The sequence below is a fragment of the Cherax quadricarinatus genome, chromosome 65 (assembly GCF_038502225.1).
Source record: "Cherax quadricarinatus isolate ZL_2023a chromosome 65, ASM3850222v1, whole genome shotgun sequence".
In the NCBI taxonomy this organism is placed as follows: Eukaryota; Metazoa; Arthropoda; class Malacostraca; order Decapoda; family Parastacidae; genus Cherax; species Cherax quadricarinatus.
Genome location: NC_091356.1, coordinates 8108881 through 8132710, shown reverse-complemented (window position 1 = coordinate 8132710; position 23830 = coordinate 8108881). Strand labels below are relative to the sequence as shown.

The window sequence follows — 23830 nt, the reverse complement described above, 5'->3', positions numbered from 1 at the left end:
TTCTAAACATTTTTTTAACTACAACACCTTTCAAGGTAACTTAGGGAAGTGAAAGGCTCTTGATCCAAACAACTGTAGCTCCCCTCCCTTTCCTTGGATCAAATGTGATTATCACCCATTCCCCCACGACTCTTGCGAACTTAGCGCTCCCCTCGTGAAATGAATCAAACGCATGGGAGACACTGTTGTAGATGGCATAGAAACTAAGTTTTGGAGTAACAAGATTAAATGATAATTGGGGCAGTAACTGAATTGTGTATAGAAAAACGTTTGATAATAGGCAAGACATATTTTAAGAAAAAAAAATAAGTACACAAGATACTACATAGTAAATAATAACTGCAGCTTGTTAGAAAATGCATTATTAAAAAAATATAGCTGGGTAGCCATGTGAATGTGTATGTTTTTTACAGGGGTGATAGATATACCAGATCATTATTTAGTGGTAGCTATAGTGGGGGTAAGAGGTAGATGGGCATAAGGTAAATAAAGAGATATTTATGGTAAAACATAAGCAACTATTACAAGACAGGTGAGGCTACAGATAATACAGGTTAAGAGAGAATCGGAAAAGTAAGATGTAGATTTCAGAACGCAGTGTTAAGTGTACAGGAGAGGTTTGTGGGTGTAGGAGAGTGGATGCAAGTGGCAAGAGTAGTAGTTAGTGAAATGATGAGGTAAAGAGGGTAGAGAGGCAGAAAAAGCTAACATATGACAAGTTTTTACAATGTAGAAGTGATATACAGAGGAGTATACGGAGAGTAAAAGAGGTTAAAAGAATGGTAAGGGAGTGCAAAATGGAATCCAATAAAAGAATGGGTGAGGCTTTATCAACAAGTTTTCTGAGAACAAGAAAAAGTTTTGGAGTTAGATTAATAAGTTGAGAAAGTCTAGGAAACAAATAAATTCAGTAGCTAAAAGCAAAAGAAGGGAGATATTGGATGGGGAGGTGGAAGGAATATTTTGAGCTCTTAAATGTTCATGAACGGTAGGAGTGATTTCATGCACTGGGCAGGGAGGTATAACATCTTGTAGGAGTGAGGAAGAGCCAGATGTAAGTGGAGATGCGAAGTTTGAGAACCATGTGTGGTATTGATATTAAGCAAAGAATTCGGAGCTGAAAATATACACTCCTCCATGCACACAGGATATATACACTGAGAGGCGAGTATCACTCATTGTATATACACCGAGAGTTTGCTTTCTTTCCTATATTAAGGATAAAGTATCCTTGACTAGTAGCGAACAGTCTACATGCAGCTTTAATGACCCTCATGTGGTTGATACTCTCTAAACCCCATTTACCAACCAGCCCTCCAAGTATATGTACTCAGTGCACACACGTAAGGACAGACATACACATCAGAAAAAAATAATAGAAATTGTTATTATGTGTATAAATAGCTCGTGACCTTGAGATAGCAGCTATAAGCCGGCTCGATTCAATTACCAAGTCACGATTATATGACAATATCTCTCCGTATTAAAGTGTAAACACAAGGCAGTGTGATCGCTGGCTCAGGCAACTGATGTTGAGTGCTTCTCTCAAGTAATTGTTCAACATTCATAGTGAGTTTCTTTACGCTGTTTTCACCAGACAGTCGCTGAGGTAAGTTGATAATTCATATTTTCATCAAAACTTCAGAAGTTTAAAAGTATAATTCTGATAACATGTGAATTTTTATCTTCTATTAAATTTAGTAATTTTTTTATACTCTTAAGAAAAATGTCACTTGATATATAACGAAAGTATATAGAACTTTTTATTTTATATTTTACTAAAAAAATAATTTATACTCTGTGTATGTTCATGGTATCGAAAACTGTTTGTTCTTTCTCTTCATGTCGAGTCGATATATTCATATGCATATATATATATGTATATATATATATATATATATATATATATATATATATATATATATATATATATATATATATATATATATATATATATATATATATATATATATATATGTCGTGCCGAATATGTAAAACTGGTCAATTAGCAAGAACTCATTTAAAATTAAATCCTTTCTAAAAAAAAATTTTCATTTATGTTAATGTAAAAATTTACAATTTTGCACCAAAAGAATCTTAGAAAGCTTACCTAACCTTATTATAAGAAGCGCAATTTACTTTAGCCTAACCCAACTAAATACATTTTAGATACGTTTACAATAATTTAATACTAAACAAACACAGTGAAATATATATTTTTTGTTAGGTTAAGAATGATTTTGGCGAAATTATTGCATACACAAATTTTCACTTGTCCTATATGGCAAGATGAGCGTTGGTATTTAAGCCAAGATCGCAAGTTCTGCCTATTCGGCACGACATATATATATATATATATATATATATATATATATATATATATATATATATATATATATATATATATATATATATATATATATATATATTTATATATATATATATATATATATATATATATATATATATATATATATATATATATATATATATATATATATATACATATATATGTATATATATATATATATATATATATATATATATATATATATATATATATATATATACATATATATGTATATATATATATATATATATATACATACATACATACATATATATATATATATATATATATTTTATTTTTTTTTTTTTATTATCACACCGGCCGATTCCCACCAAGGCAGGGTGGCCCGAAAAAGAAAAACTTTCACCATCATTCACTCCATCACTGTCTTGCCAGAAGGGTGCTTTACACTACAGTTTTTGAACTGCAACATTAACACCCCTCCTTCAGAGTGCAGGCACTGTACTTCCCATCTCCAGGACTCAAGTCCGGCCTGCCGGTTTCCCTGAATCCCTTCATAAATGTTACTTTGCTCACACTCCAACAGCACGTCAAGTATTAAAAACCATTTGTCTCCATTCACTCCTATCAAACACGCTCACGCATGCCTGCTGGAAGTCCAAGCCCCTCGCACACAAAACCTCCTTTACCCCCTCCCTCCAACCCTTCCTAGGCCGACCCCTACCCCGCCTTCCTTCCACTACAGACTGATACACTCTTGAAGTCATTCTGTTTCGCTCCATTCTCTCTACATGTCCGAACCACCTCAACAACCCTTCCTCAGCCCTCTGGACAACACTTTTGGTAATCCCGCACCTCCTCCTAACTTCCAAACTACGAATTCTCTGCATTATATTCACACCACACATTGCCCTCAGACATGACATCTCCACTGCCTCCAGCCTTCTCCTTGCTGCAACATTCATCACCCACGCTTCACACCCATATAAGAGCGTTGGTAAAACTATACTCTCATACATTCCCCTCTTTGCCTCCAAGGACAAAGTTCTTTGTCTCCACAGACTCCTAAGTGCACCACTCACTCTTTTTCCCTCATCAATTCTATGATTCACCTCATCTTTCATAGACCCATCCGCTGACACGTCCACTCCCAAATATCTGAATACGTTCACCTCCTCCATACTCTCTCCCTCCAATCTGATATTCAATCTTTCATCACCTAATCTTTTTGTTATCCTCATAACCTTACTCTTTCCTGTATTCACCTTTAATTTTCTTCTTTTGCACACCCTACCAAATTCATCCACCAATCTCTGCAACTTCTCTTCAGAATCTCCCAAGAGCACAGTGTCATCAGCAAAGAGCAGCTGTGACAACTCCCACTTTGTGTAGGATTCTTTATCTTTTAACTCCACGCCTCTTGCCAAGACCCTCGCATTTACTTCTCTTACAACCCCATCTATAAATATATTAAACAACCACGGTGACATCACACATCCTTGTCTAAGGCCTACTTTTACTGGGAAAAAATTTCCCTCTTTCCTACATACTCTAACTTGAGCCTCACTATCCTCGTAAAAACTCTTCACTGCTTTCAGTAACCTACCTCCTACACCATACACTTGCAACATCTGCCACATTGCCCCCCTATCCACCCTGTCATACGCCTTTTCCAAATCCATAAATGCCACAAAGACCTCTTTAGCCTTATCTAAATACTGTTCACTTATATGTTTCACTGTAAACACCTGGTCCACACACCCCCTACCTTTCCTAAAGCCTCCTTGTTCATCTGCTATCCTATTCTCCGTCTTACTCTTAATTCTTTCAATTATAACTCTACCATACACTTTACCAGGTACACTCAACAGACTTATCCCCCTATAATTTTTGCACTCTCTTTTATCCCCTTTGCCTTTATACAAAGGAACTATGCATGCTCTCTGCCAATCCCTAGGTACCTTACCCTCTTCCATACATTTATTAAATAATTGCACCAACCACTCCAAAACTATATCCCCACCTGCTTTTAACATTTCTATCTTTATCCCATCAATCCCGGCTGCCTTACCCCCTTTCATTTTACCTACTGCCTCATATATATATATATATATATATATATATATAAATATATAATATATATATAATATATATATATATATATAATATATATATAATATATATATATATATCATTTATTTTAATTATTGTTAAATGAATTTTAACCTATGATACATTTAATTAAATTTAGGTAAAGGTAAAGTAAGTTAGGTTCATTATAGCAAGGTTACCTTTGCGTTCAGTACCATTGAGTATCGAAGTTTTCATAAAAAGGTCTCATATTCGGCACCTTTGTATCTTGTTCTGTCAGAAATCACCAGCTGTGAGCCAGTTCTCTCTTATTATTGTTAATAGCAGTAGTGGCAGTGGTGGTGGTCATAGTAGTAGTAGCAGTAATAGTAGTGGTGGCAGTAGCAGTAGTAATAGTAGTAGTGGTGGTGGTGGTAGAAGTAGTAGTGGAGGAAGTATCAGTAGTGGTATTGGTGGTGGTACTTATACGAGTAGTAGTAGTAGCAGCAGCAGTAGTAGAAGTGGTGGTGGTATTGGCAATAGTATTAGTAGTAATGGTGGTATTGGTAATAGTATTATTATTAATACTATATATTTGTCAGGAAGCGCTAAATCTTGAGGGATCATACACTGCTTAAGGAATGGGAGGAAATCAAATTTTATTTTAGAAACGAGAAGGTAGCTCCATCTGCTTGGTTTAAGAGCTCTTCTCTGAAGGGAGAGAAGTTAAAGACATTAGCGCACACAGGCAGTTTTAATATCTCACAGGTAACGTTATCTGGTAACTTGATATCTTGAGAAGATTAAAAGTCACAACACCAGTGCTGCAATAAATCACAATACCGTGGCTACAATAAGTCACAATACCGTGGCTGCAATAAGTCACAGTACCGTAGCTGCAGTAAGTCACAATACCGTGGCTGCAACAAGTCACAATACTGTGGCTGCAACAAGTCACAATACCGTGGCTGCAACAAGTCACAATACTGTGGCTGCAACAAGTCACAATACCGTGGTTGTAACGAGTCACAACACTGTGGCTGTAACAAGTCACAACACTGTGGCTGCAACAAGTCACAACACTGTGGCTGCAATAAGTCACAACACTGTGGCTGCAATAAGTCACAACACTGTGGTTGTAACAAGTCACAACACTGTGGCTGCAACAAGTCACAATACTGTGGTTGTAACAAGTCACGACACTGTGGTTGTAACAAGTCACGACCCTGTGGCTTCAAGGATTCTCAGCTAATAACGCAAACTCGACGTTTCGCCCAGTCCTTGGCTATAATCAAGTAACACAGTCGACCAGCATGGTTCATTGTGTTATTGCATCAACTGCAGTAGCAAGGCAGCAGCAGGAGCATCACCAGCAGAAGTAGTAGTAGTAGTAGTATTAGTAGTAGTAGCAGTAGTGGTAGTAGTAGCAGTAGTAGTAGCAGCAGTAGTAGTAGTAGTAGTTGTAGCTGCTTTTACCTTAAATCATCAAATTTCCAAAACACTTTTGAAGTTGTATCTAGAAAATTGAAATCTAAGGTCACCATCAGATATCACGTAGGCAATTCACTCTCCTAGATTCGGTATCAGGGACTGTTACCGAATCTAGGATGGTGATTAAGGCCAGACCCGCAGGCGTCATGCAGCGTCTTACTAACAAGAGCTAAGTTACTTCGAACCAGGAACCCACAGATTAGTAAACAATACTTGCATTGTTTACATTAAAGGTTTGTTGTATTCGCTTTTTATACACGCTTGTCGACTGGTTGTCACAGTCATCATTTAACATAACACTTCACTTAACAAACCGCGGAACGGGTAAGGTTTGAACCCATGACAAGTCCTCACAATCGTGTTATTACGATTTCGTGAGTCATGACTTCGCTTAACAGTTATCTAATGGGTCAACGTTATTTTATGTTTCAGTCTCTTTCAAGTCATTCGGTATAGTTAAAAGCTGTTCTAGAAAGTAATTTTCTTCTTCACTGTTGTGGGCGGCTATTCACGTGAAGTTAGTGTTACAAGTGATTAATGAACTACGCGAGTGTGTCGAGAGAGATGAGACACTTATATTGCAATTTCAAAGGCCACTTTCAGCAGATAAAACCATCGTTATTTAATGTTTCACCCACAGTAGGACTTTATCAGGCACTTGGTAAGCTTCACTGAGAGTGAAACGTCGTATAATAAAGCTTTTCTCTCCCAAATGTTTAAGCCATTTTCTAGCCACTGTGGAGAACCACCACAGTCCATTCATTTACCTCCCTGAATAGTTGCTCTCTACTACATACTACCTACGTTTTGCACTCATATAGCAGGAAAGTAATACCTCCTTGGATGCCTGCTGTCTACCATCATACTACCTTTGATTCACACTCGTGTGATAGGAGGGTAGTACCTCAATGGATGGCTGCTGTCTACCTTCAAACTGTTACTTATCGCACATATGACAGTGTGGTACAAACCTCTTGCGTAATCATTAAGGTTAAGACATTGAAATTTAAGACTTATACTTTAAATTATGGGTTACACAATACACATACAGCCTGCACATACGAGAATGAAACTTACGACGTTTCGGTCCGAGTTGGACCATTAACTAGTGACACTATGCCTTTCTATTCAATTATGGGTTAGTTTTCAAATGTTTCAGTTACTGTACACTGACATTTATTACTCTTTTTAGTAAGTTTGTGTCATTCAGCACTACTGACTTAAGAAATCGTAATGACACGATTGCAAATAAACCATACCCCCGGCCGGGATTGAACCCGCGGTCATAGAGTCTCAAAACTCCAGCCCGTCGCGCTAACCACTAGACCAGCTAGCCACAATAAGATTCATCCAACTAGGTATATTTCTACACCATAGGAAGGTTAGCACAGGCACCTCTGTGACCACAAATGCAAGTTTTTACAGACGAATCTCCAGCTAGCGTGGCCGTGACGAACTCTAGCTCAAGTCCCTTCACTGCCGTCAACATGACTTAAGAAATCGTAATGACACGATTGCAAATAAACCATACCCCCGGCCGGGATTGAACCCGCGGTCATAGAGTCTCAAAACTCCAGCCCGTCGCGCTAACCACTAGACCAGCTAGCCACAATAAGATTCATCCAACTAGGTATATTTCTACACCATAGGAAGGTTAGCACAGGCACCTCTGTGACCACAAATGCAAGTTTTTACAGACGAATCTCCAGCTAGCGTGGCCGTGACGAACTCTAGCTCAAGTCCCTTCACTGCCGTCAACATGACTTAAGAAATCGTAATGACACGATTGCAAATAAACCATACCCCCGGCCGGGATTGAACCCGCGGTCATAGAGTCTCAAAACTCCAGCCCGTCGCGCTAACCACTAGACCAGCTAGCCACAATAAGATTCATCCAACTAGGTATATTTCTACACCATAGGAAGGTTAGCACAGGCACCTCTGTGACCACAAATGCAAGTTTTTACAGACGAATCTCCAGCTAGCGTGGCCGTGACGAACTCTAGCTCAAGTCCCTTCACTGCCGTCAACATGACTTAAGAAATCGTAATGACACGATTGCAAATAAACCATACCCCCGGCCGGGATTGAACCCGCGGTCATAGAGTCTCAAAACTCCAGCCCGTCGCGCTAACCACTAGACCAGCTAGCCACAATAAGATTCATCCAACTAGGTATATTTCTACACCATAGGAAGGTTAGCACAGGCACCTCTGTGACGACGGGCTGGAGTTTTGAGACTCTATGACCGCGGGTTCAATCCCGGCCGGGGGTATGGTTTATTTGCAATCGTGTCATTACGATTTCTTAAGTCATGTTGACGGCAGTGAAGGGACTTGAGCTAGAGTTCGTCACGGCCACGCTAGCTGGAGATTCGTCTGTAAAAACTTGCATTTGTGGTCACAGAGGTGCCTGTGCTAACCTTCCTATGGTGTAGAAATATACCTAGTTGGATGAATCTTATTGTGGCTAGCTGGTCTAGTGGTTAGCGCGACGGGCTGGAGTTTTGAGACTCTATGACCGCGGGTTCAATCCCGGCCGGGGGTATGGTTTATTTGCAATCGTGTCATTACGATTTCTTAAGTCATGTTGACGGCAGTGAAGGGACTTGAGCTAGAGTTCGTCACGGCCACGCTAGCTGGAGATTCGTCTGTAAAAACTTGCATTTGTGGTCACAGAGGTGCCTGTGCTAACCTTCCTATGGTGTAGAAATATACCTAGTTGGATGAATCTTATTGTGGCTAGCTGGTCTAGTGGTTAGCGCGACGGGCTGGAGTTTTGAGACTCTATGACCGCGGGTTCAATCCCGGCCGGGGGTATGGTTTATTTGCAATCGTGTCATTACGATTTCTTAAGTCATGTTGACGGCAGTGAAGGGACTTGAGCTAGAGTTCGTCACGGCCACGCTAGCTGGAGATTCGTCTGTAAAAACTTGCATTTGTGGTCACAGAGGTGCCTGTGCTAACCTTCCTATGGTGTAGAAATATACCTAGTTGGATGAATCTTATTGTGGCTAGCTGGTCTAGTGGTTAGCGCGACGGGCTGGAGTTTTGAGACTCTATGACCGCGGGTTCAATCCCGGCCGGGGGTATGGTTTATTTGCAATCGTGTCATTACGATTTCTTAAGTCATGTTGACGGCAGTGAAGGGACTTGAGCTAGAGTTCGTCACGGCCACGCTAGCTGGAGATTCGTCTGTAAAAACTTGCATTTGTGGTCACAGAGGTGCCTGTGCTAACCTTCCTATGGTGTAGAAATATACCTAGTTGGATGAATCTTATTGTGGCTAGCTGGTCTAGTGGTTAGCGCGACGGGCTGGAGTTTTGAGACTCTATGACCGCGGGTTCAATCCCGGCCGGGGGTATGGTTCATTCAGCACTGATTAAATCTTTGTTTTCTAGATGCAGTGGTGGGTAGCAGTGCTGGTGAGTGCTGCAGTGTTGCAGACAGTGCTGGCTAGCAAAATACTCTTCTTGGCACCCATCTCTTCACGTAGTCACAAAAACTTTTATATGGGAATCATCAATGCCTTGGCTGATGATAACAACCAGGTCAGTCTAATGTGATTATTGCAGAGAGAGATTCTGCGAGAGAGAGAGAGAGAGAGAGAGAGAGAGACAGACAGACAGAGACAGACAGACAGAGATAGAGAGAGAGAGAGAGAGAGAGAGAGAGAGAGAGAGAGAGAGAGAGAGAGAGAGAGAGAGAGAGAGAGAGAGAGAGATTAATTTACAGATTTCATTACCTATAAAGTTGCAGTTACACTTGATAGTATTGCATGCAGAATTATTTTTGTCATCCCTCTGAAATCACATGTTATGTTGCGTTACCTCTCTTCAAAAAATAATATGTAATTTCAGTTCAGTAACCTGAGAAAGTGTTTGGATGTCAGAATATAAATATTAGGAATAGCAGACAATGGTTATTCAGTATATTGTAGTAGCGGCCTTTACATCTGTTACCTTGCAAGGTTAGCGTTTACCTATGAATATAATAATAATAATAATAATAATAATAATAATAATAATAATAATAATAATAATAATAATAATAATAGTATTAGTAGTAATAGTAGTCGTAGTAGTAGTAGCAGTAGTAGTGGTAGTGACATATATGGAGCACTTTGATCTAGTAGGTCACTCAACGATTATAAAAATATATACACAACGCAGTGAAAACAAAGGTAACATTAACGAACAATAAAAGTATTAAACATAAACTCACTGCATGTAGATATAATTATATCAAATTCAAATAACCAGCATCAGTTGAAAGAGTCATTATAGTGTGAGGAGATATTGCCATGTTGCCTGACCAACAACACCTAGAAATCACTATATTGCTCACTGGTCTTCAGCCAGCATTAAAAAATAGAAGAGTATGTCTATCATACTTACACCTGCTTATATTTCTTTTTTGTGTGTACAGGTTACGATAGTGACCCCGATCAAGCCATCAAAGGAACGGAACAATGTTCGTGAGGTGGTCCTGACAGGCGTGGATTTACTGGATAGGGTTCCCAATATGTTCACTGGAAATAAAATGTCTGCCCCACTCTCACTGTTAAGTGTTACACCGGTTCTGTGTTCTGATGCTCTGGGCAAGGAAGAAGTTCAGAATTTACTAAAAGAAGATTTTGATTTGGTTCTCCTCAGCGTATTTATGTCTGACTGTTTCTTGTCATTGATTTATCAGATGAAGGTAAGTCATGTATCATGTTAAATGTGTGTTTTAATGTGTTAAAGTATTTAGTAAAATATGTAGGTAATGTACATATGTAAACCATAGTTATTTCTACACAGTGATGAAACAGAGAAACACTAATTGTTCATATAATCTTCATTACTTTAATTTGTGCTATTATCATTATTATTAGTAATAGCAGTAGTAGTAGTAGTAGTAGTAGTAGTAGCGGTAGTAGTAGCAGTGGTAGTAGCAGTAGTAGTAATAGACATTATTACAGTAACCTTGTATGTTACTAATATATTATCCTTCTTATTCATTGGCAGGTCCCTTTTGTATACGTGAGTCCAGCAGGGTTGATGGGGCCGCTCTCATCAGTGATAGGTAACCCACAGTTTCCTTCCTATGATGCATCACTTTTGTTGGATTATAAACATCCTATGACCTTCATGCAGCGAGCAATCAGCACTTTGTCTGATGTTGCTGTAGATTTCTTCTTCTCTTATATTGCGGCCAACAGGTACGTAATTATTGGCACTTTTTAAATTTGTATTTCTGTGAATACCTGAGTGTTTCATTTGAAATCGTGAGGTATTATAATGGGAATAATGGATATATGTGGATTATATTGTTAATATTTTCATACTGTTGATATTTTCATACTGTTGATATTTTTATACTGTTGATATTTTCATACTGTTGATATTTTTATACTGTTGATATTTTCATAGTGTTGATATTTTTATACTGTTGATATTTTCATACTGTTGATATTTTTATACTGTTGATATTTTCATACTGTTGATATTTTTATACTGTTGATATTTTCATAGTGTTGATAGTTTTATCTAAGTCCACTAAATTTTGTTGTGTATATTACGTTTTATTCTGTTATTTATTAATAAGAGCTTCCAGGGACTTTATGTTGTTGCGTCAGAAAATCATCGCATCTACGACTCGGTCAAAGACTGAACCTCGGAAATGAGATAGGAAACATATGACTTGAAACTATTATAAACAAAAACCTGTTGTGCACGGAATTTATCAATGGGCTCAACTTGCGTTGCAGCTCATCCAGCCCCTTGCTAGTGTGTATTTATTCTGAACTAGACACAAATATGACAAAACGGACGGTTCTGTCATATTGGTCATCTGTAAACATGGTAACAGGAGCCATCTAGCAGTAGAATACAGCCCTAGCTGGTTTGGTGGTCGTTGTGTATACCTGAAGTATACGTAGAGGGTGTTCCGGGGGTCAACGCCCCCGAGACCCGGACCATGACCGGGCCTCGAAATAATGAAGAACTCTTCACGATTTCTTATGTGAGGTGGCATTTTAACCTCTCAGGCGACAGCTTGTTCAAATTATTATGGCTACCTCTCTTTAGATTTCTTAGTGTACATTCAGTTTTGGTAATTGAGAGTACTTATTTCTTATTGTTAAAATATGTTCATGACACTACTCACGAAATCGTAATGTAACAAATGGGTTCAAGCCCCACCTGTTCTATGATTTGATATGTTCACTGATGAACTGGTTTATGTTAATTATTGTTGATACACAGGATGCTTAAATGTAAACATAGTTTAGTGAAGGAATATAGTTATGTCACAAGTTTACTTTATTTCCTCATTTGACTGTTACTAGCAATACTTTATCTCAGTACGGCAATACACTAGTTCCACCAATAATGGATTCAATTTACTACTACCTTCAGGATAGAAGAAGAATGTCACAACAGAGGCCTGTGTCCCCCTGACATGCCAAGTTTTTCAGAAATTCGCCTAAATGCTAGTCTTGTATTCATAAACAGGTAGGTATGAACGTGTTTCTTTTAATTATCGTTATTTATGTGCAGCATTAAACCCGTGAAACCGTATTTCCCCTTCGTCTGTCTATTTCTTATAGTGTAACAGAGGACTGCTGGGAAGTGGGGCAACCCACTAAGGACTGCAAATAACCAAGTTGAATCATTCTGTAAAAGTCAGTACCTGAGTCCTCTCTAGATTCAGTGAAGACAAACAAATATGAAAATCATTACATAGAAAATCATTCATAGTTCCTTGATAATGTGAGTAGTCACGAAAGCGCTTGGAATTTCTCTATTCTTTCAGAGTGGTTGTTTTGCATATTCTGAAATCACCTGTTTACTGTGATCTTATTGCATATATATATATCTATATATATATATATATATATATATATATATATATATATATATATATATATATATATATATATATATATATATATATATATATATATATATACATGTATGTGTGTATGTGTGTGTATAACATGATACATGAATAAACCCTTGTTCACTGATCTCTTAGCAACACTGCTCCTCATATATACAAATTATGAGCCTCTCTGGCTATTCAAATTTTCATTTGGTTATAGTTGTACATAAATGCTTACCGTTTGTAGTACTTCTTAAATACTAGTTGCCCAGCGGTTAAAGAGCTTGGTTCATAGCCGATAACATCTTCGTTCTATTCTTGGGTAGGACTTAACCTCTATGCGAGTCTACTCACATCTGCTGCCCCTGTTTACTTAGTAATGAATAGGTACCCTTTAGGATACGATCCACTATTGTGGGTCGTATCCTAAATGGTAGCAGTGTACCTTAGAGTTGAGCATAAAATATAGAAAAAATGCGTAATATATGATAAATGCAAATCATGGTCAGACTGGGTTGAATTTCCACAGTGTACAAACCATCGACTACCCAGCTCGTCCCATTGTTCCTGCCGTGGTACATTGTGGAGGCATCCATCTCCGTCCAGCACAGCCTCTCCCAGAAGTAAGTTACCTCGTGCACAATTGAGTAAGTGTATGAAGGGAAGGACACAAGTTGTTCAACAAGCTTAAATTGGGAAAATATTTTCCTCTTTGGAGGCCTTCAGTAAGCAACACAGGGTATATAGGTAACACGTATATATACTCAAGGAAGGTAAGGTAGAAACAGGTGATGTGAGGTGTCTCATGTGATATGGTAGAATGCAAATCTTTATTGAGAACGAGTTGCTTTAAGACTGAGCTAAAGAAGGTTAAAGCCAACCACGAGAATATTGCAAGCATCTACACCGACACTTGTAGTAAGTGAAATAAAGTGTACGTGGGTAAAACGACTAGTTATTCGTTCACATGCAGGGCTGTGGCTCGTACGTTGGTTTGCCTGCAGCCAGCAGTAACAGCCTGGTTGATCAGGCTCTGATCCACCAGGAGGCCTGGTCACAGACCGGGCCGCGGGGGCGTTGACCTCCGGAACTCTCTCCAGGTAAACTCCAGGATAACACTAATAATGGCCTGTATTTTACCTCGTAACACGGCATCTCTCCACATGGATTACCCCCAGAGAGAACATGATTATCCTTGATAATGCCTGGAATCGACGCTAGTTCATACCACAGACACCATAACTAGGAACCGGAGAGGCTTCCAGTTGACGAGACTCCAGACTGACCTGCTTATCGGCACACACACCACCCTCATCCCTCTTAACTTGACATTATCAGGTTCGCACCTGAGAATGCCAGTTCGAAAAGAAATGTGCGAAATAGCAAACCGTTTTCTCAGTAAAGGTTACCATTATGCCACAATGTCATTATCAGCTTGTTTTAATTTACACCGAGGGTATTCGTTGAAAAGTTTTGGAATGTTACCTGAATATAAGTTAGCCACTACCCTTACAGTACTATGCATTATAGATGTTTGGCTAAACTGAAAGCACATTGGTTTTTTTCAGTGGTGTTTGTGTACTAATAACCACTAATAACCTCTGCAGTTTATTGGCTGTAAATGTAACAAACTAAACAGTTACTATACTAGAGCGATGCCACCTAAGTTCTCACTTATATTACATAGTATATTTCACATAGTCCTTTTACTTATAGGACCTCGAAGATTGGGTGCAAGGTGCTGGTGATGATGGCTTCATCTTCTTCAGTCTTGGTTCGGCTGTCACACCATCCACCATGCCAGAGGAGTAAGTAAACTTTTGCTTTATGTTTCATTGTTTGATGAAGGCGACGATATTCATACAACTTTCGTCTAAGTTACACACTGTGAGCTCCACAGCTGTAAGTCCATATACTTTCTCAACTGGATGAAATGGGGCATTACTGGTAAGTAGAAGATAGAAACATAATTTGCAGAACAAGTCTTGCGTACAGTATCATGACTATAAAGTTCTACACAGATGAAAACATTGTCTTATTGAAAGCTTGTTTTGCAGCTTGTGTCTTTGTTTTCATACTTCCACAGATAATGACATATCTGTTGTATGAGACCAGTGATACAGTATGTTAGTTAACCTTACACACAATACACACAGGTACCGCACTGTCCTGATTCAAGTGTTTGCCTCCCTCAAGCAGAGAGTCTTGTGGAAGTGGGATAAGGACATTATGGATGACCTGCCCCCAAATGTCCGTCTTGGCAAGTGGCTCCCACAACAAGATATTCTTGGTAGGTACATCTTATTTCCTCCAAAAGGGCTCTGTTAAGGCGGGGACTGAGAGAAGTGAAACTTCAAGTCCATCGCCAGAACAGGCTCACAAAAAATTCTGACATTACTTTGGTGTGAAACATTTTGTTATTGTCTCTAAATGAAACAAATGTAATGCTGAAATATCTAAAGTATAATTCATAAATATGTTGAACGTGTAGTTAAAAATAATATTGTAGTAAGTTCTAATTGAGGCAATTCGTAACCATCTTGATAGGCATAAATTGATAAATGAATCTCAACACGGTTTTACTAAGGGGCGTTCCTGTCTTATGAATTTACTAACTTTTTTTCGCTAAGGTGTTTGAGGAGGTAGATCAGGTAATGATTATGATGTTGTATATATGAACTTCAGTAAGGCTTTCGATAGAGTTCCATATCAGAGACTTTTGAGGAAACTTAATGCACACGGAATAGGAGAATTTTTTTCCTGGGTAGAGGTGTGGTTGACAAATTGGAAGCAAAGAGTTTGCATAAATGGGGAGAAATCAGAATGGGGGCACGTCACAAGCGGTGTTCCACAGGGGTCAGTGTTGGGCCCCTTGTTATTCACAATTTACATAAACGATATAGATGAGGGAATAAATAGCGACGTAAGCAAATAAATGATGATGACAATAAAATAGGCCGTCCAGTTCATTCAATTGAGGACATTAGTGTACTCCAGGATGATTTGAATAGACTGATGCAGTGGTCGGAGAAGTGGCAGATGCAGTTTAATGTAGACAAATGCAAAGTGCTAAATGTTGGACAGGACAATAACCATGCCACTTACAAACTGAATAGTGTAGATCTTAATACTACTAATTGCGAAAAGGATTTAGGAGTTCTGGAAAACAGTAATCTGAAACCAAGACAACAGTGCATAAGTGTTCACAATAAATCTAACAGAATCCTTGGCTTCATATCAAGAAGTATAAATAATAGAATTCAACTCTATATATCCTTGGTTAGGCCTCATTTAGATTATGCTGCACAGTTCTGGTCACCATATTACAGAGTGGATATAAATGCACTGGGAAACGTACAGAGGAGGATGACAAAGTTGATCCCATAGACTGAGGGCCCTGAATCTGCACCCTCTAGAAAGACGTAGAATTAGGGGGGATATGGTCGGGGTGTATAAATGGAAAACAGGAATAAATAAAGGGGATGTAAATAGCGTGCTGAAAATATCCAGCCAAGACAGGACTCGCAGCAGTGGTTTCAAGTTGGAAAAGTTCAGATTCAGGAAGGACATAGGAAAGCACTGGTTTGATAATAGAGTTGTGGATGAGTGGAACAGACTCCCGAGTACCGTCATAGAAGCTAAGACCTTGTGTAGTTTTAAAAATAGGTTGGATAAATACATGAGTAGGTGTGAGTGGGTGTGAGTTGGACCTGACTAGCCTGGGCTACAAGGTCTGGTGCCGTGCTCCTTCCTTAAGCGGAAGTGACCTGACTAGGTAGTCATTGTTCATGGCCAGGGGGTGGCATGGACCTGCTTCGCATGGGTCAGTAGGCCTATTGCAGTGTTCCTTCTTTCTTATGTTCTTATGTTCTTATCGGTAGTGACGCAGTTCTTATACTCTAAACTGTATTCTACACCTATGGAATAATAGCAAAGTTCATCGTGTAAATGAACTTATTACAAAAACAAATACAATGCTTAGGCCTTTCCAAACACTTCCCTATAACTAGAATGATAATAATAATAATAATAATAATAATAATAATAATAATAATAATAATAATAATAATAATAATAATAATAATAATAATAATAATAACCTAACTACACTTGTATCATTACACAGGTGACCCTCGTTTACGTTTGTTCATCACACATGGTGGGTTGTTGAGCACCCTGGAGTCCATGTACCACGGTGTATCAGTGCTGGGAATGCCTGTGTTTGGTGACCAGCAGACTAACATGATCAAGGTGCAGAGGGATGGCTGGGGCAAAGTGCTCTTCTGGGACCAACTTACCTTTGATAATCTCAAGAATATGATCAACAGCGTCATGAATGACACAAGGTATTATTATGTCTCTCTTCGTCTCTTAAAACAACAAATGGTATGGTAATCGCAGAGTTTAACGTTTATGTTAAAGACTGACTTTGTGTTTCAACTCGGCTTTTTCCTACCGAGGGTGACTCGAAGAAGATAAGCACATTCGCCATCATTCGTTACTGAGCTGTCTTCCCGTAAGTTCAAGAACATGACAATTACAATGAACCTCCGAAAATCTAGTTATCAACAAGGGTGTATCAGTCGGATGTGAAATAAGGTGTAAAAAGGAGATTATATCTCCGTGAAGGATTACAAATTGAACATAGGATTAAGGATGTAAAGAAAGATGAAGATTGGTATAATACATGCCTTCCTACTGAGACCTTTAAGGAATATAGGCAATATATATATATATATATATATATATATATATATATATATATATATATATATATATATATATATATATATATATATATATATATATATATATAGATATATATATATATATATATATATATATATATATATATATATATATATATATATATATATATATATATCTTATATATATATATATATATATAAGATATATATATATATATATATATATATATATATATATATATATATATATATATATATACATTACCTAAGGCAGGAGTAGCTACAGATTAGCTAGAGGGGATTTTTTTTCCCCAAAAAATTCTTGGTTTATGATCCACGGCAGCCCAGTTTTCCTGTAATGCCAACTCCCATTCACGAATATATTTTTTGTTGTTTTTGTTGTTTCTTGGTACTTGGTTCAGCTGGGGATAACAATCAATATGAAATTATATAAATGTGAGGTGTCAAAACGGAACGTAGAATTGGCAAACAAGATTGAAGTGTATGGAGCCTAGCTGCATTATTATCAGTAGTAAAAGTTAGTAGTGTAGTGATGGTTGTAGTAACATTATCATTTATTATTTTACAATTATTATTGTTTTATTATTATTATTATTATTATTATTATTATTATTATTATTATTATTATTATTATTATTCAGTCGTACAGCACCTGAGGAATAGAAGGTGATCAGTAGTGAGCCAAGAAAATGGAGGGTTGATTCAACTCATTGAATCAAGAACTCTTTACCAGTATCAAGGCACCTCCTCCCACATGACAGATTAACTTACATACATCACATAATGTTTCAGTGATCCAATTGATAATACAAATTACTTTCTTGGTGTGTGTGACGAGGCAGCATGAGAGCTGAGGTAGCAAGAAGGTCCAAAGTTATGATAGATCGTCCACAAGAGCCAGCAGAGGTGGCCCTCTACTGGATCAAGTATGTTATACGACACCAGGGAGCATACCATCTCCGCTGTCCTGCTGTCACCATGACATGGTTAGTACAACTCTACTTTACTTCAATATATCAGTTAACATTAATAAAAATAATCTAGTGGAGCCTCTGGTCACGACCATAATTAGTTCCAAAACTCTAGTCGCGACCCGATTTGGTCGTGAACCGAACCTAATTTTCCCATTGGATTGTATGTAAATACGATTAATCCGTTCCAGACCCCTAAGAACTGTATGTAAAAAATTATTTCTTTAAGATTTTCAAGCACAAAAACAGTTAATCATACCATAGCAGCGTCAGAACTAGTTAGCTCTCCATGCCTTACCACATTATGAGTGCAACTTCTCTTACGAAACTTTTCAAACCATCCTCTACTGGCTTTAAATTTATCACTTTCTGCACTCGTAGAAGTGTAATTCTGCGGCAAATCACTGTGTATCTTCCTGGCTTTCTCGCATGTGATCGCCTCGCTTAAGCTATCACCTGCAAGTTGCTTCTCGGTCATCCACACTAGCAACAGTTTCTCCACCTCTTACAGTTCTTGAGGCCTCTGCTTGGTTCACATCGTAACTCCCTTGGCAACATTAGCTGCTTTAATAGCCGCTCTTTGCTTCAGAAAAGTCGGGATCGTAGATTTCAGCTTCTTGAACTCCGCAGCATGATCGGTAACACGCACACCACTCTCATACTTTTCGGTAATTTCCTTCTTCACTTCTATTTAAATTTTCTTCAAACCCTTCTTTTTACCCACGCACTCTTCACTTGCTTAGTGGCCATGGCTAATTGCAAAATGAATTAAAAAACACACAACATAAAACACAAGGAGTTCAAAGCGAATGAACGCACGTCTAACTGAGACCGACTGCAAGGTGAGGGGTCTATGTTAGGTGTCCCCTCAAGGAAGGCTCCTTGACGCTGGTGAGGGGCTCTTGATCTAGGGAATTGGATCTGTGCTCCAGTTCCCTGAATTAAGCCTGAATGCCTTCCATCCCCCCATAGGCGCTGTATAATCCTACGGGTTTAGTGCTTCCCCCTTGATTATAATAATAATAATATGTTAGGTGTACACAAACAACGGGAAGTGAGGAAAATTGGCGCGTGCAAAAAAAAAAAAATGGTTCGGAATGTGAAAACTGGTGGAGCTGCGCTTGTTCGGCACCCGATCATGTGTTCGTGACCAGATGCAAAAATTTGGCGAATTTTTTGATAGTGAACCGAGTATCATGAGCTGAAGATTTCCATCCCCGTGGTTTGTATTGCATTGTTAAGATCACCTATCCGCGATTGTATTGCATATTTGTATGTGTGTGTTTTAATCCTTATTTTATTGATTAGAGCATTCGTGTCTGGTGGTGAAGAGTTAACCATTGAAGTCTTAATTAATGACCTTAGTATAGCCATCAGGCAAAATCATATCACCTAATCAATCCCATGCCAATCAAAGCATATATATTTTTCAGTTACATACATATAACCCAGGAACACTTTCCTCTCACCCTTCCAGGATATCTTTGAAGGAGTCGTGGTAAAAATCATGGCAGTAACTCACCTAATGAAAACCTATTCATTTTTCTTCATTACCTGGAGTTTACCTGGAGAGAGTTCCGGGGGTCAACGCCCCCGCGGCCCGGTCTGTGACCAGGCCTCCTGGTGGATCAGAGCCTGATCAACCAGGCTGTTACTGCTGGCTGCACGCAAACCAACGTACGGGCCACAGCCCGGCTGGTCAGGAACCGACTTTAGGTGCTTGTCCAGTGCCAGCTTGAAGACTGCCAGGGGTCTGTTGGTAATCCCCTTTATGTATGCTGGGAGGCAGTTGAACAGTCTCGGGCCCCTGACACTTATTGTATGGTCTCTTAACGTGCTAGTGACAGCCCTGCTTTTCATTGGGGGGATGTTGCATCGTCTGCCAAGTCTTTTGCTTTCGTAGTGAGTGATTTTCGTGTGCAAGTTCGGTACTAGTCCCTCTAGGATTTTCCAGGTGTATATAATCATGTATCTCTCCCGCCTGCGTTCCAGGGAATACAGGTTTAGGAACCTCAAGAGCTCCCAGTAATTGAGGTGTTTTATCTCCGTTATGCGCGCCGTGAAGGTTCTCTGTACATTTTCTAGGTCAGCAATTTCACCTGCCTTGAAAGGTGCTGTTAGTGTGCAGCAATATTCCAGCCTAGATAGAACAAGTGACCTGAAGAGTGTCATCATGGGCTTGGCCTCCCTAGTTTTGAAGGTTCTCATTATCCATCCTGTCATTTTTCTAGCAGATGCGATTGATACAATGTTATGGTCCTTGAAGGTGAGATCCTCCGACATGATCACTCCCAGGTCTTTGACGTTGGTGTTTCGCTCTATTTTGTGGCCAGAATTTGTTTTGTACTTCACATTGTTTTCTGCAGCCCACTGAAAGATTTGGTTGATGTCCGCCTGGAGCCTTGCAGTGTCTGCAATGGAAGACACTGTCATGCAGATTCGGGTGTCATCTGCAAAGGAAGACACGGTGCTGTGGCTGACATCCTTCTCTATGTCAGATATGAGGACGAGGAACAAGATGGGAGCGAGTACTGTGCCTTGTGGAACAGAGCTTTTCACCGTAGCTGCCTTGGACTTTACTCTGTTGACGACTACTCTCTGTGTTCTGTTAGTGAGGAAATTATAGATCCATCGACCGACTTTTCCTGTTATTCCTTTAGCACGCATTTGTTATTTTTATTAAGTTTTTTCCGTTTTTCATACCACAGTTCCATCTTGTCTAAACAGTGTCGTTATAATTTCAGGTACGAGCTGTACAACGTGGACGTGTGGGCAACAGTAGTTGTTTTGCTCGTCATTATCAGCTACGTCTCAGTACGACTTATAATTTCCTTGTGTTCCTGGCTCTTCTCCAAATCAAAGGCCAAAACTGATTAAAATTATTCTTGCCTAGTGTATATTTCCTGTCATTCTATTTATTACACAGCTAGGTCCTAGTGTTTCTCTGCGAAACTATTATTACACTATATATGGATGAGGCAATTTATGTTGCCAAGGATAAGTTAATAACAGACACTGAGTCATTGCATGATGTGAGAGAGTTATCCCTTTATCACATAACCTGAGCCTCCTGTGCCTAAACCCTTGCTGGAAGCCTAGTAGCTCTACCTCAGAAGCCTCAGTAGTAGCTGCAGCTGATCTCTCTTAACAGACCCAGGAGCTGCAGCTTAATCTTCCCAAGTACTCGAGAACCTTTAAATCAGTTTCCAAAAGCCCAGGAGCCAGAGATGCAAACATTCAAGAAGTCTACCAGCTGTACCTTAACACCTTCGAACCCAGTAAAACACTGTAACAATGTAAGTTGAATCAGTTTCCGAAACTTGATGGGCGATTTCCATAAAGTTTTCCCGACTTACAGACGGCTGATAGCCACGGAGACTGACTTTCAGAAGGGGATTATCTCTGTTATATCGCAGAAACCAATAGACTAATCCTATTTAAACTCCCACCAGTTATTTTGCTATATTAAAGGATATGCGAGACCAAAGTATTGTAAAATAATTATTATTAAATATTTGAATTAGGTTTAATTTGTCTATTGTAGGTTTTTAATGAAAAATTATCTCCTCAAGAGTACTATGTAAAAATATAGTGTATCTTTAAAGTATATATATATATATATATATATATATATATATATATATATATATATATATATATATATATATATATATATATATATATATATATATATATATATATATATATATATATATATATATATATATATATATATATATATATATATATATATATATATATATATATATATATATATATATATATATATATATATATATATACACGCAAAACAACCACTGTGAAAGAATAGAGAAGTTCCAAGCGCTTTCGTGACTACTCACATTGATAATGTGAGTAGTCACGAAAGCGCATGGAACTTCTCTATTCTTTCACAGTGGTTGTTTTGCGTGTGTATATATATATATATATATATATATATATATATATATATATATATATATATATATATATATATATATATATATATATATATGTGTGTGTGTGTATGTATGTATCAAAAATTTATGAGATGGGGATGCATTGGCTGTGGTTAATGTTTTTTTGAGGATGCAGAAGCTAATAAACGTAAAACTTCCCTATTCTATGCTGTTTTATTTTTCCATGTGAGTTCGAAATAATCTGCTCAATTTTACGTAATTTTTTTGCAGTCTAACAATATTCAATATCTCTTCTGAAGGAAAACTGTCGGACTAGTAACATACATCCTTTCAAAATAAGTTCACTGATGTTGGCTCTTGATTAAAGGAATCTAGCCATGCTTCTCTTCCTTGAATCACAACCGAGAGAACGAGAAATTTAACCCCACTACGAGGCCAGGCGCAAGGGCAAGCCTCGTAACACCTGCCGCACCTGCCACCTAGCAGTAAATTAGGTTAGATTAGGTACGATTTGTCAGAAAACAAGACATAGCAGTAGATACCTATGAATTAGTCGACTGCTTTGGCCAGGAAATAAGCCACACTGCTTGGCACTTTCGGACTGAAGAAGCCACTCGTGGCGAAACGTTTCCTCTAATAAATGTCCTGAACTGTACATAAGTGTCTTTTTCCATATCCTGGGTTATTAATCAAGGTCCCAGGACCGAAGAGTTTTTTAAATGTCTAATATATACTCACGCGTCTTTATAAACCCCTTTGTTGGTATCAATTATAAAGGTTTATAGCTTACTAAAATTTCTCCCATGAGTATAATTATATTAATAATTTGTCCTATATACCTGGAAGAAAGCTTTGCTACTGCTCTTAGGACTCTCTAGCAACTTTGGTTTCATGTCCTCCGTTAGCTTTTCTTATTCCTTGGCTTCTCGTCACCTTTACTGCCTAAATCTCTTATTTTCCTGCCTGAATTGTGCTCAGTTTCCTCGTCCAAGTCCTAGTAAATTCCAACTAGTTTTATTAGCATTACAGTTCTAGTTGAATTCAGCCTGAAGTGCAGTTCTGAAAGAGAAAAAACTTTAGACGACGTTTCGGGCAAATTTGGATCATAATTAATCAACATATCGTGACTTTTTTTGAAGGTCCAGTAGGAACCGAAAAGTCGTGAAAAGTTTCTTCTATTAACTGAAAGATAACAGTGTTATAGCCACCTTATTTCCAGTCGTATTCTCCATTAATCAAATTATTTAACCCAACATTTCAACACAGAAGAGTAGCGCTATTATTTTATTTAATTACATTAAACTTACGAATTTGTGTCATAATACCTGACTACTTACATTTTTAAACAATACTGATGATGCTAGAGGGCAAGATTTGCTGGCAGTTATGCCAAAAAGAGACATTTCGTGCGAAGAAAAAAATCAAAATGCTACTTATAGATCTAAGTATACGATAAATATTGACTTGATAA

The 23830-nt window shown here is 38.3% G+C and overlaps 1 protein-coding gene across 2 annotated transcripts; it reads left to right on the top strand.

Moving 5' to 3' along the window:
• Positions 1-1424: 1424 nt before the first annotated feature.
• Positions 1425-21331, top strand: LOC128700507 (UDP-glucosyltransferase 2). Of its 2 annotated transcripts, none has more exons than XM_053793751.2 (11): positions 1425-1569; positions 9273-9422; positions 10300-10572; positions 10881-11074; positions 12273-12368; positions 13268-13361; positions 14455-14546; positions 14895-15028; positions 16865-17084; positions 18311-18454; positions 21184-21331. In XM_053793751.2, exons 2-11 carry the CDS (start codon positions 9273-9275, stop codon positions 21314-21316), a joined length of 1530 nt encoding a protein of 509 aa, XP_053649726.2. In that variant the 5' UTR covers positions 1425-1569; the 3' UTR covers positions 21317-21331. The 2 variants fall into 2 exon arrangements, with proteins under 2 accessions (XP_053649726.2, XP_053649725.2); XM_053793750.2 differs by having other exon boundaries at positions 1451-1609.
• The last annotated feature ends 2499 nt before the right edge of the window (positions 21332-23830 follow it).

Excerpts from the sequence above, each read along its gene's own strand:
- LOC128700507 (XM_053793751.2), top strand. The coding sequence starts at position 9,273 with ATGCAGTGGTGGGTAGCAGTGCTGGTGAGTGCTGCAGTGTTGCAGACA. Across the intron at positions 11,075-12,272 it reads TCTTATATTGCGGCCAACAG|GATAGAAGAAGAATGTCACA; the intron begins GTACGTAATTAT and ends TACTACCTTCAG. Across the intron at positions 13,362-14,454 it reads CAGCACAGCCTCTCCCAGAA|GACCTCGAAGATTGGGTGCA; the intron begins GTAAGTTACCTC and ends TTTTACTTATAG.